Raw genomic sequence first — 24289 nt, forward strand, 5'->3', positions numbered from 1 at the left:
TCTGTAAGTTTTTTCCCCTTTTAATAAATAGTACCCTATTAATCATAATTCCAAACTGCTGTGGCATCGTTTGTGACTTACGTCTACATGTGAGTTGTGGGGAGGAGGCCCTGCTGGTGGGGAAGTGGCTAGTGCAGCCACTCTGGATATCAGTGTGGGAAACCCTCAAAAAACTAAAACTAAATCTAACATGTGGCTTGACTGTGCTACTTCTTGTCATGTGCCAAAAGGACTCAACATCCTAGTCCACAGACACTTGCTAAGCCATGTTCATTGCTGCTCTATTCACAATAGTCAGGAAATGGAAACACCCTACACGTCTTTCAATGGTAAATGGATGAATAAAATATACATATACACATACAGATACACATACACATACACATACATAGTGGACTAGTATTCAGAAGTAAATGAATGGGTTTGGGAAATATATTAAATGAAGGAAGCCAGACCCAGAAGGACAAAGGCCACATGTTCTCTCTCACCTGTGGTTTCTCGATTCATATCTTCAGATACGTAAATAACCTGGAGTAATGACAGAATGGGAAAGTGAAAAGTGACCAGAGGAAAGGGAGGGAGCTCTACAGAGTAGAACAGCAGGAGGATACTGGATATATGAGGGGTAAATGGAAAAAACAGGGAGAAGGCTTTAGCTGGGAAGGGAGGACAATATAGGAAAGGGAAGGAAGAAGGAGGGGCAAAAATAAACCCACTAAGAATGTTTGAAGAAGATATTTACCTAACGTTACATATAACACATATATGTGGCTTAAATGAAATTACCTCAGTTAGGGTGATAATACTTCCCCCAAGAACCATGGACTAATAAAATCCCCAGTAAAGGGCATACGTAACCTTTTGAGTTGCTGGTCAGGGGAGTTCAAGAGACTCTCGAAACAATATAGCCTATTGTTTTGCCCTTGGTTGCCTCCTAGAAGTTGAAGGTAAACTTCTATTGCTGAAGACATCATGCACTTAGCTGGAACTGACCCAAAAGCTTCCTCTCCAGCACTAACTTTCACAGTGGTGGAATGTGGCATGTAAGCTGCTAAAGCCAGGAGGAAAGCAACCAACAGATTTACCCAACTGTGGCATCCATGAACCACAACAATGACCTGTAGGCAGACATTTCTCTCCTGCCTGCCAGTTCCCAAATAACCAATAGAGAGGCTGAATATTATTTATAAATGTTCAGCTGGTATCTCAGGCTTGTTACTAACTAGCTCTTACACTTAAATTAATCCACTTTTTTAAAAAAATCTATGTTTAGCCATGTGGCTTGGTACCTTTATTAGCATGGTGCATTCACCTCCTGTGTCGTCTGTGTCTGGCTGGCGACTCCTGATTCTGCCTTCTCCTTCCCATCATCCTCAGTTTGGTAACCCTGCCCATACTTCCTGCCTGGCTACTGGCCAATCAGTGAGATATCCCTAAATATCTAAATGCAACACCTTGACAGTATAACTGTGATGGCTATATTTTGTTCAACTTGACTACATCTACTAAGTGAAAATAAAAGGTGGTAGCTTTGACTGGGGCATGGAAGAGAAAAAGACTCTTCAACAGTCCAGGCTGCTCTTTTCCTTGGACTGTATGATTCAGCAGGCCTGATGGTACATGAGGTGGCAGTGGCAGACAAGAATGCTATTTGGAGCCTTTGGCAGATCCCTATAGAGGAATCATGGAGGAGACCTTGGGATTTAGGAACAAGGATTTACCATGCTGCAGACAGCTATTCTCCCTTAGACACAGCTATTGGCTTGCTATTGGGCCTTAGTAGAAACTAAATATTTGACAATAAGCCACAAAGTTGACATGTGACCTGAGATGCCCATAATGAGCTAGGTATTATCTGACCCACCAAGCCATAAACTAAGATGTGCAAAGCAGCAATCTACTATCAAATAAAAATGGTATATATGTGCTCATGCCTGAGCAGATCCTGAAGGCAAAAGCAAGTTATATGAAGAAGGTGCCTAGAATGCTTATGGTTTCTGCTCCTGTTATAATACTGTCTGCTGCCAAGCACGCATCTATAGCTTCCAGGAGTGTGCCCTATGCTAAGGAAAAGATTGTGAGGGTCTGGTTTACTGATGGTTGTACACGTTTTGCAGGCACCATCCAGAAGTGGACAGCTGCAGCATTACAATCCCTGGGAAAACCCTGAAAGATGCTAGTAAAATGGGCAGAGCTTTGCACAGTACATGTGGTTGTGAATTTTGCTTAGAAGGATAGATGGCCAGATCTGTGATTGTTTACTGATTCATAGTTTGTAGGTAACCCGTGGATTGGCTAGATGGTCAGGAATTTGGAAATAGTATAAGTGAAAAATCAGTGAGAAAGACATCTGGAGAAGAAGCATGTGGATAGATCTCTCTGGATAGGCAAAGAATGAGAAGAAAACCTGTAAATAATTATCAAAAGGCAACTTCAGCAGAAGAGGAGTTCAGTAATTAAGTGGATAGGATGACCCACTGTGTGGGCAGTCAGTTCTTCTCCAGCCTTCCATGTCACTGCCCAGTGGGCCAAAAAACAAAGTGGTCATGGTGGCAGTGATGAAGATTATGCATTCAAATCATGGACTTCCACTCACTAAGGCTGATCTGGCTACAACTGTTGTAGAGTGCCAGCTCTGCCAACAGCAGAAACCAACACTATGACACTGCTCTTCAGGATGACTACACTGGACCACTTCTTCCATGGAAATGACAGCTCTTTGTCCTTACTGGAGTAGATATTCATTTTGGTTATGGGTTTGCCTTCCTACATGTAATGCTTCTGCCAAAATCATCATCCACGAAATTACAAAATTTCTTAGACACTATCATAGTATTTCACATGCACTGCTTCTGACCAAAGAACTCTCTTCACAGCCAGAGAAGTTTAATAAATGGGCCCATGTTCATGAAATCCACAGGTCTAACCATGTTTCCTACCACCCTGAAGCAAATGGCCTTATAGAATAACATAATAGCACAACTATGTTATAGAATAACATAAAGACACAATAAATGCCAAGGGGGTCAGTGGCCTGGAGGGCTAGGGCAGGGTTCTCCAGAAGGCAGTACATACTTTCAATCAATGTATTGGCATTATTTCTCTCATAGCAGAATCCACAAGTCTGGTAATCAGGAGATGGGAAGGGAATGGTTTTACTATCATCATCTATAATAGTCAAGCTTCTAGTCATGTTAATTAGGTTTTCTAAATATATAGAGATATATTTCAGTTAGATTGGTAATCTTCAAACCTTTCAAAGACCTATGGAGATATATTTCAGTTTGGTAATCTTCAAACCTTTTAAAGACCTATGGAATGTGGCATTTAAATGTTTTAAGAATTTAGGACTTTTCATGAAAGTGAGACACATCTGCTTCTGGCAGCACCAATTGCTTCAAGAGGAAAATGGGCATCAAAGAGGCTCCTTATGGAGTTTGGGACAAGAAACTGACTCACAGAGAAATGACGGCTGAACTTGCCTAAAGGTGAGACCGTCCTTCGGGGTCCCTGCTTCATGAAAGAGTCTGCAAGAAATTCTGCAGTAAACAGAGGAAAGTGACTGACAAACTGCCAATACAAGTGAAACTGTCTTTGAAATTTCCTGCTTTGTGAAAAAGTTTGCTGGATGCTATGGGCCTATGGGCTAAAGATGGATGCCCCAACGTTACAGAAGAACTTTGGATGACTGTCCAGGTAGCAAGATGTCTCTGTCAATTCTAGAGTTTTGGAAGTTGCTTACAATGAACTTATTGTTTACTTGGGCAATATTATATCCTTCCGGAGTCTTTGGTGGAGTTGAAGAATTGATAGTTATAGTTTTCCTTAGTTATAATAAAAGGTAGATATAAATATTGTAACCATAATTATTGCTTGATACCTATTTTTTATATGTAATTTTACTATGTTAAATTTAAAACCCTCATTTTCATTTAAACAGAAAAGGGAGATGATGTGGAATTCCCCTCTGTAAGCTGTAAATACCATTGGTAAATAAAGAAACTGCCTTGGCCTGTTGATAGGGCAGAACTTAGGTAGGTGGGGAAAACTAAACTAAACGCTGGGAGAAAGTAGGCAGAGTAAGGGAGACAGACATGCCGAAACTTTGCCAGGAAGCCACTGCCATGTGGTAATACACAGATTAATGGAGATTGGTTAAATTAATATGTAAGAGTTAGCCAATAAGAAGCTAGAGATAATGGGCCAAGGGGTGATTTAATTAATACAGTTTCTGTGTGGTTATTTTGGGAGTCTGGGCAGCCAGGAAATGATAAGCAGTGTCTTACAACATATCTTGGTGTTACCATGTCCTGTGATTAAAGTCAATGGAAACAACAACAGCTCAATCCAGGCAGGATGACAAAAGGCATAGACTCTTTAGGAATGATGGTGTGGACCACTCCTCCAGGAAAAGAACCAAGACCTGCTGAGGTGTTTGCCAAGGACAGAGGAAATACAGAATGGGTAGTAGAGGCAGGTAGTTATAAATATCATCTAAGGCCACATGACCAGTTGCAGAAACAAGGATTCAAATTGACATTAGTGTTACTGTCATATTTTGTTAAGAATGTGTTTGTGTAGATATTTGTGTGTTCTCTTTCCTTAATTCCCTTATCATGTAATGTAACATCAATTAAGATAATACCAGTGGTTATTATATATCATATTAAGTTTTGAGATACTAAAATATGTCCCTCAAAGGACACTGCTGTAGGGAGAAAGGGCCAGCCAAAGAAACCCACTCTGACTCAGAAACCAGAGTCAGTGGAAAAAAACACCCTGCTCTCTGAGACCTGAGCCAGTGAAAGAAATACTTTAGCCCTGAACCCAGTACCAAAGAAATATACCCTGACCCTGAAACCAGTACCAGAGAAACACACTTTGGCCCTAGAATCAGAGCCAGTGGAAGAAATATGCCTTGGCCCCAAAACTAGAGCCAAAAAGCTTAAAAAAAAAAACCAGTAAAAGAAATACAGTTTGGCCCTGAAACCAGAGCCAAATCCACCCCTGATCAACTAATCAGAAGACCAACCAATCCCTGAGCAGAGATCTAGCCAATCTGAGGTCAAGGGACTGAAATCTGACCAATTCCCACCCTGAAAAATCTTCTCCCTGGAAAACTCCTCCCCTGCTTATGTAGTTCAGTTTGCTGCTGCTCTTCTTCCACCTTGGCAGAGGCAGCTACTCTCCTGGATTCTTCCCTTCCAATAAATCTCTTGAATGAGGTTTGGGTGAAGACTTTCTTTCACTGGAACAGAGTGGAGCGGGACTGTAACACTTTCTCTGGGGAAGGCTTCCCCTAACAGCGCAGAGTTGTTTTGGGGGCCTAACTATAACACCTTTGCTGGGGGAGCCCTCTCCTGCTGGAGCAGAGCTGTTACACTGGAGAAGCCTTTCCTTAGAGCAGGCCTGTACGCTACTATGCTTACTATGACATGTGCTATTCCCTGGCTTCCAACTGCCAGAAAACTCTTCCACCTGAGCTGCAACACTCAGTATTCCCTGGCCCCCGACTGCCAGGATAGTTTTCCATCCAAGCTGTAGCACTTAGTACTCCTTGGCTCCCAACTGCCATGATCCCATTCCATCTGAATCACAATGCTTACAACTACCACCTGTTCTAAAATATATAATGCATTTGTGGATGTATGTGGATAGTTATACTGTATTAGGCATAATTATGACCTGGTCGTTTTCATTTGGAAATTAAGCATGGCATAAGGAGATGTGATTGCGTGTCAAGTTGACAAGGGGAGAACTTGTGATGACTATTCTTGGTTGTCAACATTATTACACCTGGAATTAACTAAAAACCCAAGTCTCTGGACACACCTGTGAGGGATTTTAGTTAACTCGATCATTTAGCTAACTGTTCTTTGCCTGTCTGCTCTGGCTTTCCCTTCAATGTCATTGGATTCCAACACAGACTACAGGCCAGCTGAGACATTCAGTCTCATAGTCTCAACAACTACTGGGAACTTTCCACTAGGAGACAGCCATCGTTGGACTAGCTAGACCACAGCTGGTAAGCCACTCTAATCAAACCAATATATATGTATACATATATACACACGCATCCACACATATATTCTACCATTTCTGTTCCTCTAGAAAATCCCAACTAACACAGTGACCAACAGCTGTCTAATTGGATAAAAGGCCTGATTAACAGGAGGGAAATTATGCCTGGTACAGGAAACATAGCCAACTTCATGTGGCTAGTAAAGCCATGGATATCAGAGGAGAATCTACAATTGCCATTTACTAAATTAGCATAATCCCTAACTACGTTATAAATACTTATCCTTATACCCACAGAGAAGTGTATACCTCACCCCTTTTCAAAAACCCTCTTGCAGCAGCAGACCATTGCAGAGAACACTGACCATGGGTGCCCAGCCACAGCTGATATGCCAACAACACAGTTCTTGCACTTAAATGCTCAGCCATGAGATGGTGCCTTCTCCTAAATCTCAACATGGCTTCCTAAACAAGACCTGAACAATTCCAATGACATCTAACATCCCACACTTATGCAGAAACTCTCACCTCCATCCCTAGATGAAGATCTATGAACAATTAACAACTGCACTCCAGACAGAAGCAAGGGAGAATTAGTCATCCCTAGGGATGAGCCCTGACTGATTATCCAAATACTGAGTGGTCAGTCCTAGCAACTTAAACATGCAGGCAACATTGAATTAACTAACAGGTTGTATTCATTTATACATCCATTCATTTATATGTATGTGTGATAATAATGGCTAAAGAATGAAAAGCCAAGGAGCTGGAGAGATGGCTCAGCAAGTAATAGCACTGACTGCTTTTCCAGAGGACTTGGGTTCAATTCTCAGCACCCACATGGCAGCTAACAACTGACTCTATACCAAGATCTGACAGTCTCACACTGACATACATGGAGGCAAAATACTAACGCAAATGAAATAAAAGTAAATAAATTATTTTTTAAAAAAGAATGAAAAGCCCTGGTTTTTAGAAGCAAAGGTCTGGTCAGACATGGGAGGGATAAACGAGGGTGGGGAGAAATGATGTTATTATAAAGAGTTGTATGAAATTTCCAAAGAATAGACCAAAACATTAATAATAATAAAACATATGTGTATGCTTGTATTGCACAAGTCCGAGGTTTCAGATGCCCAGAGCTGGAGTTACAGGTGGTTATGAGCTACCTGATGTGGGTGCTGGTCTTCTGGATGAGCAAGAAGCAACTTAACATCTCTCTAGCCCCTTCCTGGCCTTATATTTTAATTTACTGTTGCTGATCCCTGGAAGATTTTATATGGTTCACATTTAAAAGACATCAGTCGCCATATGGAATGTAATTTTGTTTTTGTTGTAGTGTTGAAGACACTTACCACTTCTGGCATGCTAGGCAAGTGCTCTATAGACAGAGTTACTTCCTTAGCTATTCCGTATCTTATTCTCATTTCCTAAAGCAAATCTGCTGCAGATGGTAATCACCTATTTTGGGTTGTGTAAATTGAGTCTCTGCAAGGCTCTTTAAGTGAAAGAGCCAGGATTCAGTTCCAGGTCTTCTATTCCAAAGTCCAATCCAGTTTCTCAAATTGGTATGACTGATCCTACTGCTTGGGGCTATTTCCAGTTTTCATAAAAATATTCTCAAGCCATCATCCAGGAAGGAAAAAAGTATGGTTTGACAGAGTAAGCAAGGTGACTAACATGTGCATTAACATGAAATGCCTATAATGTCTAAAGTTCATCAGTTCCCTGGGAGTCCCACCAAAAGGCCCCTGGATCCCAAGTTATGAGTCTCAGCGAGTGGAGATAGGCAGAGGTTTGACAGGTTATGTCCAAGCGCAGTATTCAAGAAACTGTTCAAAACTGAGCAGAGTTGTGTTACATCTGTGTTACTAGTGCACAAAGCCCATGCTGGGCACACTGTGTTCAGGAATTTTTGGATAAGTCTCAGTAAAATCTACCTTTCATTCTTACTGTAATTAACTCTCCTCCTGGAAAGTACATATTGGTAAAACCAATACCTGAGGGGGGTTGGTAGAATTCGTCTAATCCAACTGTGTAAAAGTTGCATTTGTTGAGGATTAAATGTTTGGCTAGGGGTTAAGCTATTAAAAACAATGGTTGCTCTAGCAGACCCAGGTTTGGTTCGCAGCACCCGCATGGTATTTGACAACTGCTTGCAACTCTTGTTCTACGCGTATCCAGCGCCCTCAATAGGCATCAGATACGCACATGAAGCAGACATGAAGCAGGCAAAGCAGCCACACATTTTTTTAAAGTTGGCACAAGAGACCAGCACATCTGGGTTAAAACACTGGTCTGGGTTTCTAGAACACCGTCCTGCTAAATCTGAGGCTCCAAAACCTGGGTGTCATCGGCTTCCACGCCTGTGTGAAGTCTCTACAGTGCACGATGGAAGCGAGATGTCTGTCAGAAGAGATCTTTCTCTGGAAGCAGCGAGGAGATGCAAAGCCAGTCACAGCACAATGCCGTCCGGGACCCCGACTGGAGAACTCACTCGAAAACGCCCGTGCAGCGGCCTGGGGCACGGACGTCAGACACCACGCAGTCCCAGCGCTCGCCGAGTCTACGCAAGCGCGGCCCACACCTCACGTGCGCGCCAACGAGCCGCGCAGCCGCAGTGGAGGCCTCGTGCGCAGAGGGTGGGATGTGGACTAGGCGGAGTTAGCCCCCCGGCGCTCTGACGCCATGGCCTGCGGCGGAAGGGTGCGAACGCGCATGCGCAAGCAGAGCTCGGACCATTGGGAGGCCGGGCTGCGCATGCGTGCTAAGAGGCCCGGTGGCGGCGGCGGCGGAGGCAACTGTGAGGGGGTTCCCGGAAGATGGTGCTGATTAAGGAATTGTGAGTGGGTCGGTGGGCTAGAGTGAGGCTCCGGGACGCGAGCTGAGGAGGGTCGGTTGGCTCAGTGTGGGGGGCACTCCCGGGACGCTGCGAAGCCCTTACTGGAGCCCCGAGGCCCTGTGCGGAGACGCCGCCCTCCGTAGTCCGCGCTTGGCTTAGCGGCGCCAGCTCCCGTGGGAGCCGGGAGTGCCCGGAGAGGGGTCGCCCGGAAGTTTATGCCAGAACGCTGGCGGACTCAGTGGACCTGACCCCTAGCACATCTCCCTGCCATCTATCTCTGGCCTCTAAAATGAGGCGACACTGGCCCCACCTGCTTCACCGGTCTAGATGCGGCGTTAAACACATGGTGTGGCAAATGAAGATATCCCCAGGTGCATCGGACTGGTCCCATGATTTTGTTGAAAAGTTGTAGCTTCCCCCTTCTTAGAGCCGTGAACATTACAGGAAACTGGTGGCAGGGAATGTTCAGCTGTCACCTGAATCAGTGTTCCTTGTGCAATTAGGGATTTCAATATGACCCATTTTGTTGTTGCTCTTCTCCCCGCCCCACCACTTTCATTTCAAATTATTTTTTTAAAAGGCCCTAATTTAGCTGTGTAGGCAGCTTATCTGTATTAATGTCAACTTGTGTAAACAAACAAAAAATCAGTAACACAGTGCCTCTACTTAACACAGCCCAGATTCTGTTTTCTGCTCATCAACATTTCCTCTTGCTCATCCCAGCATCACAAGATCTCCTTATTATCTTTTGTTGCTCTGCATATAGGCTTAACTCAGGGCCAGTCTGTTTTCTTTTCTGCTTTTTCCTCAAATTAGTAGCTCACCACCTCGGGCAGTTTATGTTGTTTGTCTTCCTGTTCTCTCTATTGTGCACACTATACTCACTCTGATACCTGGCTCTTAGAAAGTCTTTAAGATGGTTAGCAAACATTTGGTGGTGGTTGTTTTTTTAAGATTCATCTTTATGTGCATGAATGTTGGCCTGCATGTGTGCCACATCGTGCAGTGCTCTCGAAGGAAAGAAGAGGGCATGGAGGGGAGTAATGAGCCACCATGTGGGTGCTGGAAACCGAACTCAGGTCCTCTGAAAGAGCAGCAAGGCCACTGAGCCATTTCTCCAGCCCCTCAGCAAACATTTGTTCATGAATTGATGACAGATTACATTTGCGCGTGCGTACAGGCAGGAGCCACAGCAGGCTTCCGAAGGTCAGTTCTCTGCCCCCGTTAGGGTCCTGTGGAGTTAAGTGCATTTGCCTGCTGAACCATATCTGGCCTGAACAATCACTACTTTTTGTTAGTGACAGGGAACCTGAAAAAGGCTTACTTTTACATTCTGCATGGAACAAAGATCTTCATTTAAAGCATATTCATAGTACTGAACTTTGAACTTGTATGAAAACTTTCTTCCAAGTGATTTCAATAATGTCTCTTGCAAGCATCACCTCATTTATTATTCGAGTGGCAGATATTAAGACAGGATACTATGAGACAGACATGACAGTGTGTGTCAGTTGTAGACGCACAGCTGAGTATGGATGCCCGTGGAGCCAGATACATTGGCTCCAGTTGGAACTGGACCTAGAGGTGGTTGCGAGTTGTCTAATGTAGATGCTGGGAAATGAACTCAGATCCTCTGCAAGAGCAATACCTCTGAGCCATTCTCCAGCCCTGTCTTTTGCAGAGCTTTACTTTGTGAACATTTAAATGCACTGAGTTAATAAATGATGATATTTATCCAACATCTGATTATTTTTCTGAAAGCATTGTATGTTAAAGTTTTTGATTCTTAGTCTTCATGGTGGTCTCTCCTAGTTTTTTTTTTTTTCTCCATCTAGGCTTTTAAGATAAAGACTGTTTCCTGTTAATGTGTTCTATGTTCAGTACAGTGTAAGTACTCAGTGCCATTAAATGAAGTGAATTTTCTGTAGTCAACTCCATTCACTTACACAGACAATGAGTAGGTGGTTCCTGTATGAAGATGTTGGTAAGGTAAAATACTATCATAGATGTTTGTCATCTTTAAAACATCTATTTTTTAGGTAATATAAAACATCTGTTTTTTTAAAATAAGAATCAAATAATTAAAAATAGCTTCCAGGGCCAGGTTTGGTGATGCATGCCTTTAATACCAGCACCAAGAGAGATGATCTTTGTGAGTTCCAGGGCAGCCAGGGCTGCATAGTAAGACTGTTCTCAAACAAGACAAGACAGGAGACGACTCTCAGGGTAGATTGGTTCCTACAGTTATCGAGCAGTAGATGAAGTTGCCATTAGTGTAAAGTCTTGATTTTAAAGTGTTTGTTGCTGGTTCTGTTTGGAAAAACACTTTGATGAGGATCTTTAGAGAAGTTTGTGAATTTGATTTAGCATTCTAAATGTCATAGCTACTTTTGTTTCATGAAAGAGATTTCTCTGAGAGTGTTGTTAAATATAAATGGCATCTTCTGCTAGTAAGTTAAAATTACCCAGCTGTGATTCTTTGGTTTCGTAAAACTTTGGTGAAGACTTCCTTTCTTCCATCTCTTCCTTTCTATAGTCCTACATCTTTGTTCAGTCCTTTAACATTAATAGTAATGATTCTTGAAAAGCTCCTCAGAAGAATTCTTTGCCTTATTCTTCATGTTCCCAGCCACCTACAGATGGTCTTTGAGATCAGCCATAGCTATGTCACTCTGGGGAAAATCCTCCAGCATTTCTATCGCTTCATTAATGAACTTAATAAATTCTTTATCCTATGTTACAGGCCCTGAAAAAGGTATCTCAACCTCTCTTTCTCACTTGCCTTTCTCTAGTTTATGTCCTGTGGAATGAGGCAGCAAGTTATTGTGCACTGGAGGGGCAGAGGGTTTATGGAGGAACTTAACAGCATGTTTGTTTCCCATGAGAAATAGAAGTTTGGGACTTTTCTGAGTGTTGGGTGTCCATGGTTTTTAGATCACTGTTACACAGGGTGACAGTGACCTGTACTAGGGGAGGAAATAACAGTAAACCTGTTTTGTAGAAATAAGGGATTTCCTTGTCAAAAATCTGGAGGTAAAAACTGAGGTTCTGATAAAACACAACGTAGTTTTAGACTTTGAGTTGTTGTCTTGTACTGCGTTATAGTAAATGGAACTCTAAAGATAACCTTTGTGATGTCCACTAGCCCGAATAGGGACAGTATCACACAGATTCACCTTCCACTGGCCCTGCCGTGGGAGGGGTATGAGATTTGTAAGGTGTGAGGCTGTCTCCTTCACAGGCGTTTCTGCTTGTTCTAAAGCCCTTCACTTTTGTCCCAGTGAACTTGAGTAATTAGGTTATGGAGGGACTTTTCTGGAAACAGTCATTTGTGGACTTGAAGGCATGTTTGTATTCTGAGAGAAATATCAAAGATAAACTATGCATAGAAGACCCCTGTTGAGTGGCTTGTGACCTCCTGTGCCTGCAGTGCCATCTGCTGGTTTTTGTGGGTGCTCTCTCATACACATAAAAATAAACCTTTAAAAATGTACATGTGTACCAGAGATAGCATCCGTGTGGTGAGTGAGAGTGGCCTGACCAGAGAGTCTGCAGATGATGGACCTTGCTCATGCTTGCTCACCCTGTTTCTCAGGTGCTGTGGCAGTGAAGCGGGTAGCCCTCCAAGTTCAACAATGGCAGTCTTAGACTTGTAGTTGAGACCCTTAGGGTCCTAGGCTTGCAAACACCCTCTCTCATAAATGGCATTCTTGTCCACTGTGTCACTAAATTTAAAATTCCAAGCCAGGCAGTGGTGGCAAACACCTTTAATCCTATCACTGAGGAGGCAGAGGCAGGTGGATCTCTGTCTGCATTTGAGGCCAGCCTAGGTTTCAGAGTAAGTTCTAGGACAGCAGGGATACATAGAGAAAGCCCATCTCAAAAAGAAAGAAGAAAAAAAAAAGAAAAGAAATTACTGAGGTTGCATTAGTCTAGAGATTTGTGTTTTAAAGCCATATCAGTATGTAATGTATATTCTTTTCTTTTTCTTTTTAGTCGTGTGGTTTTGCCGTGTTCTGTTCAAGAGGTAAGTTGTTTTGGTTCTGCGCATCCCATTGGTGTGGTTTACTGCTCTGCTAGTCTATGTTGCTCTTGTAATATTCATTTGCTTTTGCCTTCTCTTTTAGTGCAGTCCTGGCATCTGGACCCAGGGCCTCAAACATGCTAGGCGAGCAGTCTACCAATGAGTTATATTCTCTGCCTTCATTTTCTTTCTCTTTCCAGTTTTTGTGACAAAATGAGTCATATTACAGATAATTGTAAATAAATTTCTGTTATATTGTCTTATTTGTAAGAATCGGTAGAAAATAGCTTTACCAATGTAGAAATTCTTTCAACACTATCCCAGAAAAATGAGGTTTCTGTCTCAATTTAAGTATTTCCTATGTGAGAGAGTTTGCTGCTGAGAGAGAGGTAGCCTCCTTTACTACTGGACATTTGTCTTTCCGTAGAACTTGCTTTTCTGTAACACGTGTGAGTTGAGCCTTCTCCTGTCGTAACACTTGAGCGTTTCTGCTGGTGCCTCTGCCTGCCAACCTTGCCACCCCCAAGACCTCTGTTCTACTTTAACAGGTTAAACATTCCCAGTGTATCCATTTATGCTAATTTGTGACCTTATGACTTTACACCGCTGGTTTCACTGCACATGCACCGTAGTTGGTGCTCTGCACTAAGAAGGTATTCTAGATGTGATCTTGCCATCAGCTGACATCGGGATTATGGTCTTGGGCATTAGCAGAAAACCCACATCCTGCAGTACAGGTGTCTGAGGAATTGGCAGGTGTAGCTTAACTCCAGGGCCCTTCTGAACGTGTACATTAGTTCTTCAGCTGACAGTAGACCCAAAGCAGAGAGTTGGATGTCGGACAGAGCAGACTGATAAGCTAAGAAGTGACAGGTAACAGAAGGACAGGCAAAAACAGAACTGAGAAGAAGCTGTTTTTGTGTGGTCTTTTTTTTTTTTTTTTTTTTTTTGATTTTCGAGACAGGGTTTCTCTATAGCTTTTGGTTCCTGTCCTGGAGCTAGCTCTTGTAGACCAGGCTGGCCTCGAACTCACAGAGATTCGCCTGCCTCTGCCTCCCAAGTGCTGGGATGAAAGGCATGCGCCACCACCGCCTAAAATCAGTTTTCTTTTTTCTTTTTTGGTTGTGTGGTCTTGAGTACAGCTGTGTGGTGTACTCAATAGGGCTGGAGTTTCATCACATCACAAACCTGTGCTTTGTTTGTACAATTGATTAATTGAACTCAGAGGTGGAACTTGACATTTATTTTGTAGGGTTTATTGGGGCTGGGGGATAGTTGATTGAAACAACTTATTGAAATCTGGAGTCTTGATATTGTCACCTCAGATTTTTTTTCAGATTTTTGTTATACTCAGATTTAACAAGCATGCCCCCCTGGGGATTCCAATAATTTTGTTTCTTCATGGATTTTTGTTAGACCAAATTTGTCCTCTGTTTTAAAGACATTTTAATCCTGTTTTGAAATCTGATGTATTGAAAGTAGGTTGTGAAGGACTTAAGAATTACGACATTGGCATTAGACTAACCCAGGCAACATGTCAGAAAACAGGGAACAGCTTCCCTTGCAGTCCAGATTCTTTTGTTGGTTGGTTTTGGGTTTTTGAGACAAGGTTTCTATGGAACTCTTTGAGCCAGGCTGATCCCAAACTCATGAAGATCTACCTGCCTCTGCTTCCTGAGTGATGGGACTAAAAGTGTGGCCCACCATGCCCAGCTCAGTCCAGGCAGAGTCTTAAGTAGATACTTGGGGGCGCTGAGAAATTTCTTTAGTTCCAGCCTTTCAGACCCTTCCAAATCAAATCGAGTAATGCTGCTTGGGGGTAGGGCTATTAAGCTAGCCAGCACAAAATTGCATCCCTTGTGAACACCAGATGGGAGTATTTCCTGAACTTTAATGATCCTTTTATTCTCTCAAGTATAATTTTAGCTTTGAATTATGAGTTCTAGAGGTAAAATTTTGTGCCTTTACCTTGAAAATAAGCTTATAAAGGAGAAAAATACTGCTTTAATAAGCTGTCTTAATCAAATTTGAAGAGATTGGCAGTAGTCCCATGGTTTAGTCCCTAGAACAAGTGAGCGCATAAGAGCCTCGGTTTTGCCCCTTATGGTGACTGTTAGTGCACAGTTCAATACTGCTGACTCATGGGAACTGCCCTACCACGGAGATCCCTGGTTCACTTTGAAAGAGGAATGACTGAGCACTAACCAGCCTTTCATGCTAATGCTTACATGCTTATATGCTTATATTTCTAGAACGTTTGTGCTTATTGGAGAATTTTGTTGAAAAGTTCTGACCTGGGATACCCAATACTGTATCATTTCAGCGGAGCAAGGGCCAAATGGGCACATGTATCTTTGATCATAGAAGAGACCTAGAGCTGTGCTAAAAAAGCTCTTGAGGCTTTTACTGCTGCACAACATACTCTTCATTACTGAGAATGGAGAGCTAGTGGGTTGCTCAGCCTTAAGGTTACACATCTAAGATGTAAGAAACATAAAAATGTTTCACAGGGTACAAATTCAGGGTTCAAAAATTGAACTAAGTGCTGACATTCTCTTGATACATAATGTTATATAAGTGAAATATTAGTAAGTTTTGGTTGTGAACCATGGAAATATGTGATCATCCGACATTGTCATTTGAGTTCTGTTTTCATGTAGAACACATGCTGAATGGTTTGGACTTTTATCATCTTTATTAAAGTTTTAACATAGGAAAGTTGTGCAGCTTTTACTGACTTGGTAAAATTCTGCTCTTTGGAATTGCAGTACCAGGTTGGACAGCTCTACTCTGTCGCAGAAGCCAGTAAGAATGAGACTGGCGGAGGAGAAGGGATCGAGGTCTTGAAGAACGAGCCGTATGAGGAGGACGGAGAGAAGGGGCAGTACACACACAAAATCTACCACCTGAAGAGGCAAGTGGGCTCCACCTGTGACCTGCAGTACCTACCTGGCAACCTCCTGATGAGTAGGCCTGCTGAGCTATAATATGTGGTGACGATGTGTTGTGCTTCAATTTATTGTGGACCCCCTTATGTTGATACTAAATTATAAAAGAGATCCATCTGTCTATAACACAAGTTCAAACAGAGGGGCGGACTGAAAAATTAAACCTTCATCCTCAGCCTGGAGAGAGAAGATTACTGGTCAAGAGCACTGGCTGCTCTTGTAGAGGACCTGGGTTTGGTTCCCAGATCTCACTGATGCCTCACAGCCATCCACCACTCTAGCTCCAAGAGATCCAGCACCATGGGTACTAGGCACACATGTAGTACACATACAGGCAAACCACTCACATACATAAAGTAAAAATATGTAATTCATCCTCACTCCTTGCCATCAGTATTCTTAAAAGGAGAAACACTTGAAATACTTAAGGGTTTTTCCTTCTGGATCCTAGTTCATCCTTTTTTATTTTTTGGGTTTTTTTTTTTGTTTGTTTGTTTATTTTTCTTTTTTAATGTGGGTGGGTGTGTAGGTTCTTGACTAAGTGTGAGTGCCAGTGTTTGTGGGGAGGCCAGAATACAGCTCAGTATTGTGCTCAGGATGATGGTCCCTCTGTGGCAGGGCGTGTATTGACCTGGACTGGCACTGGGATTGTAGGTATAGGTCACTGCTCCTTGGCATGTTGACATGGTTTTGGGGATTGAAGTCAGGTTCTCATGGACCCAGCATAGTTTATTTACCTGTTTCCTACAGGGTAGGGAATGAAAATTATAATTTTAGATAATTTATAGTTTAGTACATTTTTGTGTTATAGCATACTTTCTGGTTGTCTTAGATGGCTGTACCTTTAGGACAAAGAAGGATCTACTGGAAAGCCATGACGGTTTCAGTCGTCCTTCAAAGTTCCATATACTAGTCTTCCAAATTTTTGTTTTAAATTTTTGCCAGTTTCCATTTTTGATTTTTTTTTTTTTATGAGTATGTGCATTCCTCTTAAGCTGGAGTCTTGAATCTTACCCATACCTTTTCCTTCAGATATTTTTTTTACAATAGAAAATGCATACCTGATAGTAGAGATGGCTCTGAATCATTTGCGACCCCCTCCCTGTCTCTTAAGGTTGGGCAGGCTTCTCTGCTTATCTTGGTTTTCTTCTCTGTACATTCAAGTAAATCTTACTTGTATTCCTAAAGCACCTTGAAGTTGTAGATGAACTTAGGTGAATAAACTTAAGTTTTATCATTATTTTCTTTTATAAAGTTATATTTGCGTGCGTGCGTGCGTGCGTGCGTGTGTGTGTGTATTGTGTGTCACAAGAGAGGAGTTGTCTGTGGAGGCCAGAGGAGGGCTGCAGGGTATAGTGATACACCAGATGCGTGTGCTGGAGGAACTAAACTCTATCAAGTTCTCTCAACCACTGACCCATTTCTGCAGCCTCTCTTTGACTATAATTTTTGATTCATCCATTAATTCAGTTCTATAAACAACTAAAAGTTACTTACTAAAAGCACTGAACTCCTTCTGGGAGTGCTAAAATAAGCTGGAGGTTTAATGTGTTGTATTGGTCAGTGATAACCCTGTGTAGATTACAGTTCCAATGTGAAAACATCAGCTTGTTGCATTGTCGTATTGGTCTGTGATAACCCTGTGTAGATTACAATGCCAATGTGAACATTAGCTTGTTGCATTGCTGTGGCAAAACACCTTGACCAAAAATAGCTGGGTAAGAAAAGGGTTCATTTGACTTACAAAGGGGCATGTCAAGACAGGAACTGAAGCAGACCCTGGAGGAGTACCACCTTAGCAGTCTGCTCCCCCTGGCTTGCTCAGTCTGTTTTCCTGTAGCACCTAGGACTCCCTACTCAGGGGTTGTATCTATCCCCAGGGGGCTGGAGGCCCTTCCTCATCAATCATTAATCAAGAAAATGCACTTACATTATAGACTTGCCGGTAGGCAATCTGGTGGAGGCTTTTTCCTAAAAGTTCTTATTCCCAAATGACTAGCTTGTGTCGAGTTGATAGAAAACCAACCAGAACACCTCTTGAAATAAATGTGAAATATCTTTTGTTTGAAACCTAAAGGTTCAGATATTAGAAAAATGACACCTTGTTATGTAGAAAAGGTCTATTACTGGGCCATTAGGTATTCATACAGTGTTCCGTGTTTTTAAAACCTAATCAGATAAAAACCCTAGAAAGTCATTAAAATGTGAGGAATGTTTATCACTTGCTGCTGAGATATGGGTGATTGCATTTTTATGGGAAAGAAGACTATTAAATACCACTTTCGAAACATTTGATTTAGGCAACTCTCCAGCCATAAATAGTAACTCTTAGTTGAGGAGAGCTATAAATACGGTCACTGCAGTTGGTATTATTGCTCAAAAGCTTATTTGGACAGGATAGAACTTTGAGGCTTGGTAGTACCAGCTCTCTGGAGCCAGCCTTCCTGTGTTCCTAGTCTCCTGGAGCAGTGAAGGAGCCAGAGTCACCCTACATTTTCTGTGTACAAGTCCTGAGACATGGACAGTTGATGAGTTTTGCCAAGAAGTCATAGGAATGCACACTTGCCATGGTCAGTAAGTGACAGACTTGCATACGCTTGACTTTTAGTTTCTTTTTTGCTCTGAGTATGAAGTACCAGGCCTGCGGAACCCATTTGAGAATTCAGTGAGCACAGGTCCCCTGAGAAGGAGCAGAAGGGGCTAACGGGATGGTGAGGGCTGCTTGACTTTGTGTCCACTCTTACCAGACCCTTCAGCCCCTGTCCAAAATGGTAGCTGTAGATAGAAATACAGGGAAGCGTAGAAGAACAGGAGAGAGGGCAACAGAGATGGAACTTCATGGGAGAGATGGCCAGAATGTTGCCATCAGTAGAGACCATACAGACCATTGCTACTGTCAGGGAGCAAGAGAGACTATGGGATGCAGGCAGGCCTCTCAGGCTCATTGCTGTCACACTGATAACCACATTACAAAAGGGCACAGATGACTTAGCAGTAAGTAAAGCCTTGATCCTAGGAAAGGCTGTTGTCAGTACAGGCCCTTCCAGGGCCTTGTGTTACATTTTAGGTGGTGCCCACTAGCCTTGTTTATAGGCTTAGCAGTTAATTTTTTAGTTAAGTTGTGTGCCCTGTCCCCACTTAATATCAGTAGAATCGAAGATTTTGTTTAGACCACCAACACCTTATTTTATCAAATTGTGACATTCTGTATTTCACTTGACCCACAGTAACCAAAGTCTAGACTCCTTGGCTTCTTGAATATAACCACTTGTGTATGAAGAAAAAATACTGTTCAATTATTATTTTGGGTTTTTTGGTGTTTTGTTCTTTTGACTGGTCTCGTGTACGTCGGGTTTCTACTTGTGATCCTCCTGCTCAGCCTCCTTGAGTGTTAGAGCTGTAGACTGCACTGCTACACCGGGCCTTGCCGCTCTTGACTGTGCAGGACACCTGAGTGTTAAGCCTATCAGAGAAGTGGTTTGAAGAGCTCCCCTATTCCCTGGGCTAATTTTATTTTCTAGGGAGTACCTCGTGAAGCCACAACAGTTTATTATTATGCTACTGTTATTATTTTAAATGAAGTTCCAATTTACTGGTTTTGTTTGTGCTTATCCCAAGTCACCGGCACATGCCGCCCTTCACTGCTAGCTAGGTCTTTGTCCATTTGGAATCGATTTCGCCCCGCCATTCATTCTGCCCTCTCCTCCACTTGGTTTAATTTTCCACACAGAGCCAGAGTAATCTTAAAATTTGACCCAGGTTGTATTGTTCTCATTCTCAAAGCTTTCCACAGCTTCCATGTAAGACAAAAAATGAGCTTTACGGTCCAGCTTGTTGGCATGCCAACCATCCAGTCTCTGACTGCCCATACCTCACTGGCAGCCCTGTCTGGTCATCGTCTTCCTTTGGTCACTACAGTAGCCATGCTAGGAACTGCCATAGCTCAGGCCTTGCTGTCCTGCTGTTTCCTCTCCTGCAACATGCTCTGCCCAGTGGTGTGGTTCTTGGTTTTCGTCTTCCATTGTTTCTGCTTCTTTCCTGAAAGGACAGCTGTTTTGGGATTGCCCCTGTTGGTTCATTGTTTCCCAACCCCCAGCGTGACAATTAGTCATTTAAACCATGTAAGTCTCTCTTGTTTTTCCTATTATTCTGTGACAGTGTTCTACCCTGAGCTGGAGAGACTGCTCAGTTGTATTGTTGCCGAGGACTGGAGTTCAGTTCCCAACACCCACGTCAGACAGCTCACATGTAACTTCAGCTCCAGCTCTGGGGATCTGATGCCTTTGGCTTCTGATGACACCTGCATTCACATGTAGCATTTTTGTCTTTTAGCTGCCCTGTCTGGGAACAAATGGGTTTATGACCATTGTTCCATTATGATCAGATCTTAATATAGCCTCCTTTCAACACAGTAGAATAAAATACTGCAGTTGACTTTGATTCCCAGGTTGAATATTCTTAAAGTGTGTGACAGAGGCGTGCCTTCTGAGAGAACCTTCATGCTATGGGCTTCTCTTTGCCAGCCCACATCTAGACAGGGTACTTTGAGATGAGATCTGCTAAAAACATCAGAAGCAGTCACTGTCTCGTGAATGCTTAGGGAAGGAGAAAGGAGAGAACTTTGAAGGCCTCGTTTCATTTCATAAGTTTATTTACTGTCATTTCCTTTTCTCAGGCTCTCTAAACTTTTAAAGTGATTTTCATTAATCAACGTGATAGAGGAAGATAGATAATTTAAGATAGATGAGATAAGAGATAGAGGAAAAATGATAGCTAACTTCTAGTTGCTTTGTTAAGAATGTGAAAAATGTCCACTAATGAAGATTTCTTAAAATCTGAATTTAAATTATATTTTGCTTATTCCAGGTACACATTTCCCAGGTCTATCTAGTCATTACTAGTCGTGAAGAGAAGCTTACCCATGAATGTTCTTATACTAAGTGCAAACCTATAGTGAGTTTGGAGCAGCTAGCTCAGAAATGGAAATTTCATAACTGAGATTTTAAAAAGGAACTTAAATGGGAGAAGCAGTCTTCTGGAACTATGATAGGAGACAGTCGAGGCTAGGTGGAAAAATATTAGAAGTGGGCATGTTGGGTCATAGTGCTTGTTGAGCAAAAATAAGGATCAGAGTTCAAATCCCCAGCACTCACAGAAAAACTGGATGTGACTGTGTACACCTGGAACCCCAGCCCTGTGGTAGATAGAGATGGGAGGATTACAGGAGCTTGGTGGCATTCAGTATAGCTCCAGGTTTGTAGGGAGACTTTTTCAGAGGAATAAAGTGGGAAGTCATAGGACAGGGCACTTAGCATCCTCTGGCCTTCTTGAGTATGCACACTGGGAAGTATGCAGGTTTTATACTGGTTTATAGGTATTAAACTTTTTCCACTATTGGGCCTTGTAGAATAAAACTGTTTCTGATGTAATCCCTAGGGAGTTTGGCCAACCTTTTTTTCTTAGTTGACTGGCTGAACAATTGACAGGTTATTTGCCGTATTCTGAGATGAAGTGTATTCTAATTATGCGTAGGTATTACATTATGCTCTGTTGGACCTCACATTGCATGAGGACTGTCGGTTCTACTTCTTAGCTGTGTGAGGTTTACACTTGATGTTCTTTGTGTGTGTGCGTGCAGTACATCTGTAGGTGAGCGTGTATATGCATGCTTACATGCTCATGAGTGTGCATCATGTGTAGAGGCCTCGAGGCAGCGATGAGATGTGTGTGCATGTGTGCCATGGCACACATGGGGAGGTTGGAGGACAACTGGGAATTAGCTTTCTCCCTAAGGATTGGACTCAGGTCATCAGGCTTGGTGACGAGAACCTTTACCCACTGAGATGTCTACCAGCCCCTACCCTGTCTTCTGAGGCGTGCACCAGGAGCTTGCCCAATGTCTGACCAGCAAGCCTCAGGAATCCTCCATTCTCTAGCTTCTCAGAGCTGAGATTATAAGCTTATGCTTGACTTTTTACATAGGTTCTAGGGATGAAGCTTGGGTCTCATACTTCTCCCCAACCTGCCTTTGACTTTAAGACAACATTCTTTTTAGTTATCCTGACTTGATATTTCTGAAGTTGGTGTGAGTTAGCCTACAATTTGAAAAGAATAAATGCTCAGAGAATTGACCTTCATTCATTGTTTTTTTTGTTTTTTTTTTTTTTTTGGTTTTTCGAGACAGGGTTTCTCTGTGGCTTTGGAGCCTGTCCTGGAACTAGCTCTGTAGACCAGGCTGGTCTCGAACTCACAGAGATCCGCCTGCCTCTGCCTCCCAAGTGCTGGGATTAAAGGCGTGTGCCACCATCGCCCGGCTTTAATTGTTATCTTTGAAGGGCATGAAAGCACATGGAAAATTCTTTATGTCTGCCCTAGGATTGTTGCTTGCCCCACCATTCAAACTATATATATTTTTCCTGTGATGGAATTTGTCTGAATAGTGAAACTCCCCAGCTAGGTACTCCACCTGTGTCGTGTCCTTTGGGCCTGGCATTTTGGGTTCTCTCTCTTCATGCCGCACAGCTTTCTGGGTGGTGTGAGGCTTCTCAAGGGTGCTTTGTTTAGCCTCCAGCATTGAGTTTAGGAATGGCTCCTGTTAACTTGCTCACTCTTAATCCAGTCAGAAGTCCTTCCTGGCTCCCAAGTTTGCTTGCTTTGTTCTCTGTCTTATTAAATAAATAAGTTTGACTTTTACTATGATATGTAAAGAATATATAAAATGTTTGAAGTTGGGGGTATGATGTAGTTTGGCTTCTATGATTTAACATCTGAGTTACTAGCTATCTGAGATAATGGAACAGTACTTGCCTTGCGGTGTTCCTGGGGCATTTAAATGAGAAAAGCACCTCCCTTTAACCTCGGCAGCCAGTTTTCGGGGCTGGGGCGGGGGGACTTTCAAAATTCTAGATACATCATAGACATTGTGTTTCAATTTTTGTGACTTTAGGGTAGATAATACAAACTCCAAACTAGAAGATCTAAGCAGCGTGCCCAGTGTTGACAGGTTAGAAGGTAGATTTGAGAGTTCAGTCTAGTCTGTGTGGCAGTGTCTCTGTCATAAGCATGTTCAGTTCATCAGTATTTTTGTATAAACTGCAAAGACCAGTTTTCTTCTTGTTAGCGACTAGTGCTTTCTGTTTATAAGAGTATATCAGCTGTCTTCGGGTGCTGTTCTTGATGGGTTTTCACAAGCCTGTGTGTGCCAGTCCTGCATTTAACCTTCTTCTGATCACAGTTGAGGCATCTAGCAACAGCCATTTCTTGAACTTACATTTTTCTTTCCTTTCCATTCTTTTCTTTTCTTGTCCAAGTCAGGGTCTCCTACATAGTCCTCGATGTCCTGGAACTCACTGTGTGAACCAGGCTGGCATCAAACTCACAGAGATCTGGCTGACTCTGTCTCTCGGTGCTGGGATTGAAGACATGTGCCACCACACCAGGCTTTTTTTTGATGAGACAAGGTCTCACTCTAATTCATGCTAGTCTCGAGCACATGGAAATACTCCTTTCTGAGCCTCCTGAGAGCTGAGGTGACTGCTGTTTAGACATAACCCTGCACTTATGGCATGCTTCTGTTGTGGGGAAGCCTGGCTACGTGAATGCCAGTGTTGTGGCAGTGTGTGGGCTGGATAGCTTCGGTCACCTGTGGGAAGTTGATTCACACTCGGTAGATGGTAAGGACCACACACACACATTTAAAAGGGTGGAGTGAAGCTGAGTAGTACAGTGCTTCCCTACCATACCCAGTACCACCAAAATATAAAATACACACACACACACACACACACACACACACACACACACACACACAGAGTAACTTCTTTTATATAGCTAAACTTTCTTCATTTTTTAACATTAATTTGCTATTTGATTGCATATTTTGCAATATTTGCATAATTTGATTATTTTGGGATTGAAATAAACTGTTAGTGCTATATAGTTCATCAGATTTAGAATGTGATAACATTTTTGATAGAAACAAAAATGATGGTACAGTTGAAAATGTATCCAACATCTCTCTCCTTACAGCAAAGTTCCTGCATTTGTAAGGATGATTGCTCCTGAGGGCTCCTTGGTGTTTCATGAGAAAGCCTGGAATGCTTACCCCTACTGTAGAACAAGTAAGCTGGTTCCAGCAGTATTGCATCCTGCTGCTTTTATGAGGAGAGGGACACTAAATGCCCTGGTCTTGAGGATTAGACCAAGCAAAGCCTCCTATAGGGTGTTAGGTAGTTGACTACTGCGTGGGTGATGGCCGCGGGAACCACTGGTTTCCTTCTTAGATCTATGCATATCCCGTTCCCAGATGACAGCCATATGGAAGTCCTGCTAACTGTTGTCTTTGGGAAGATCAAGTAAACACAGAATAATAAAAGTCATGCACACCCAGAGTGTCTGTTGTTGTGCTCCAGCAGCACTCTAAGACTCAAACTGTCTTCATATATGTTGTCATGC

At 42.6% G+C, this 24289-nt stretch overlaps 1 protein-coding gene across 3 annotated transcripts in view; it reads left to right on the plus strand.

Moving 5' to 3' along the window:
- The first annotated feature begins 8770 nt into the window (after positions 1-8770).
- Positions 8771-24289, plus strand: part of Pitpnb (phosphatidylinositol transfer protein beta) — a 53537-nt gene continuing 38018 nt past the window's right edge. For 2 of the 3 annotated variants that reach the window (XM_005344214.3, XM_026784612.1), the window contains exons 1-4: positions 8771-8863; positions 12860-12890; positions 15656-15801; positions 23864-23955. In XM_005344214.3, the coding sequence (XP_005344271.1) occupies positions 8844-8863; positions 12860-12890; positions 15656-15801; positions 23864-23955 (289 nt within the window). In that variant the 5' untranslated portion in view covers positions 8771-8843. The remainder of the gene's footprint in view (positions 8864-12859; positions 12891-15655; positions 15802-23863; positions 23956-24289) is intronic. The other variant, XM_005344213.3, reaches the window with a different exon arrangement.

Source organism: Microtus ochrogaster, chromosome 2, assembly GCF_000317375.1.
Source record: "Microtus ochrogaster isolate Prairie Vole_2 chromosome 2, MicOch1.0, whole genome shotgun sequence".
In the NCBI taxonomy this organism is placed as follows: Eukaryota; Metazoa; Chordata; class Mammalia; order Rodentia; family Cricetidae; genus Microtus; species Microtus ochrogaster.